This window comes from Meleagris gallopavo, chromosome 28 (genome assembly GCF_000146605.3).
Source record: "Meleagris gallopavo isolate NT-WF06-2002-E0010 breed Aviagen turkey brand Nicholas breeding stock chromosome 28, Turkey_5.1, whole genome shotgun sequence".
Lineage (NCBI taxonomy): Eukaryota > Metazoa > Chordata > Aves > Galliformes > Phasianidae > Meleagris > Meleagris gallopavo.
The window spans coordinates 3,272,318-3,274,690 of NC_015038.2; the positions used below are offsets into that span (position 1 = coordinate 3,272,318).

General features: G+C 56.7%; 1 protein-coding gene across 1 annotated transcript in view; it reads right to left on the minus strand.

The window, feature by feature from the left end:
* Window positions 1-1,901, minus strand: part of MTCH1 (mitochondrial carrier 1) — a 10,003-nt gene extending 8,102 nt beyond the window's left edge. The window contains exon 1 of the mRNA XM_019623155.2: window positions 1,860-1,901. Coding sequence (XP_019478700.2) covers window positions 1,860-1,901 — 42 coding nt within the window. The remainder of the gene's footprint in view (window positions 1-1,859) is intronic.
* Window positions 1,902-2,373: the final 472 nt, after the last annotated feature.

A 2,373-nucleotide genomic window follows, 5' to 3' on the forward strand; every position in this document is an offset into this window, starting at 1 on the left:
AAACACAATCCAGACTCTGCCTTGGCCAAACCTGGCCCTTTTAAGGAAAGGAAATTTCCCAGAGCCACCCTCGACAAACCTAGAGGCCCAATCCTGCTCTCAGGAATGCCAGTGCAAATCTAGAAGAGCTCTGCCGGCCACTGGGGGGGTCATGGCAGCTGTGTGTGCATCCAGCCCTGCAGGGAAGCTCCTGCTCGCTCCCAGAGATGGTGCAGAGCTTGCACTGCAGCAGCCAGGCAGCAAACTCCAGGTTCAAATGCAGTCAGCATCAGAATGGTCTGCCAGCCAGTTTCAAGAATTTGTCCTTTTTGCTGAGCCATGATCTGGAAGCCCGAGCCCTGTTTCGCTGTGAGCTGCGTCCCTTGGCTGGATGGCTGCTAAGCAGTGTCTTCCTCGAGTTCAGACTTTCTCTGCTCAAGGGGCTGCCCACTGCAGAGCCCAGCGGAGCGATGCCGGCAACTTCAGTGTTCTTTTTTTTGATAGCAGCCCTCTGCCAACTTCTCCCAGGGAAGCAAAAGAAATTGGGAGCAAACTGGGAAAGATCTGCTTCCACCCCAGCCCCTGTTTATGTCAAAAATCTGCAAGGAAAAAGCTACAGCGATGAGTAAAATGCTCATGTTCCCTTCTCATTAGTATTAAAGGTCTGGATGTAAACCAGATGTAAATGGGCTCTGCTGCAGAGGGTATCCTGCCACATTTTGGGGCCAGATCTGACCGGCCCCATTTCCTGCTAACAGCAACGTGGGCATTCAGCTCCCCAGCCAACCACTGTGCAGCACGAGAGCCAGGGACCACAGCAAGCAGCCTCAAAAATGGGAACTGCCAGCAAAGGCCGCGGCCCTGAGCCGCACTCCCGCCATAGAGGAGGTCAGTAGCTGCATTCACAATCTGTTTCAGCATCTCCCTGCTTCTGCTCGGCCCACTACAACCACTGCTTTGCCTTACAGCTGAAGAGCAAGCGAGTGGGAAGGTTCAGAGCAGAACCAAAGCACCCCAGCATCCAAAATGCAGTGCACAAGGCAACGCAGGTTGCCGCCTCTCTCTAGGAGGTGAGTGGGGTGCGAGACAAACTCAGAGATGTCCCCTGGAGAACGGGTGGGAGATGGAGGTGAAGCTGAGCTGGGGCATTTGGGTGCTCTGCAGCCAGTTCAAAGGCTCTGCTGTAGGGCTGTGCGTCACTTGCTGGGAGAGAGAATATTGTTTTTGGAGAAGGGAGGAGGAGGGGGAAGCCAGCAGTGGGGAAGGAGGAGGAAAAATTTGGTGAAGGAGGAGGGGCAGTTCGCATGGCTCCTGAGCACCTGCATAGTGCGTGGCAGGAAGGAGGCAGGGAGACCCTGCCCTGCAGACAGGCTGCTTTTGTTGCATCCCAAACGGGCCTCGATTAAGTCTGACAGAAAGAGGGCAGAGTCCCACACACTACGGACAAAACCCCCGAGCTCAGCAAGACCTGGAGAGCTTCGGCACAGTGGGGAGAGGTGTGAAGCTCCGCGATTCGCCCTCTGCAACGCCCCGTGCCTTGGCCAGGCAGCCCCTTCCCAGCTGGAGCCATCTCCAGAGCCTGGAGGCCACCGCGGCTCCACGACAGCCCTCCCTGCTCCCTTGCCCATCTTCGCCCAGCGCAGCCCTGTGCCCAGCTATGGGACTTGGCCACGGCCCTGCGCCCATCCCAGCGTGTTGTGCCAGCTTCTAAACAGTTAACACCACCAGAACCAGACTGCAGCGGTTCTCTCGTCCGCAGATCCCTCCGAAAAAGAAAAGAAATGATCCTCTTATTCTCTCCTCCACCCACCTGGGCCACCTCCTGGCACCCATCCCATGCCCACAACCAGCGCGGGACTCGGGGGGCTGTGGGTTCCCACCACGCTCGCCGCGGCTGCCATGTTGAACTGCAAATCCGACATGAGTCGACATCTTTTTTTCTCCCCTCCGTGGTGGAAGCACAAAGCACCCGCGTGGGGGACGGCGGTGAGCGGGGCGAGAGGAAAAAGCACCTCGAGTGCTGCTCCGAGGTGGGACGCGGGGGCACGTCCCTCCATCTGGATCAATTCGAGTCTCAGCACCACGGGCTGCAGGGAAGGGGTTTTTGGGGAGAAGGCGAATTGCAGCAACAACAAAGCGCCGGGCGGAACGAAACGGTATTTCAAATCAAAGGCAAAAAGCACCCCAACCAACCAGCCAACCAACCAACCAACCAAAAAAATGAAGAGCGAGGTTCGATTCCGTACCGAGGCAGCGAGAGGGACGCACCGCCAGCAGAGTGGTTGTGTTGTGGAGCAGTGGCTGCTTTTAGCTCCGCTTATCCGGACAGTCACCAGGGAAGGATCCTTTTCCGAGAAAGGCCAGTTGGAGTGAGACAGTTTTTTTTTTTTTTTT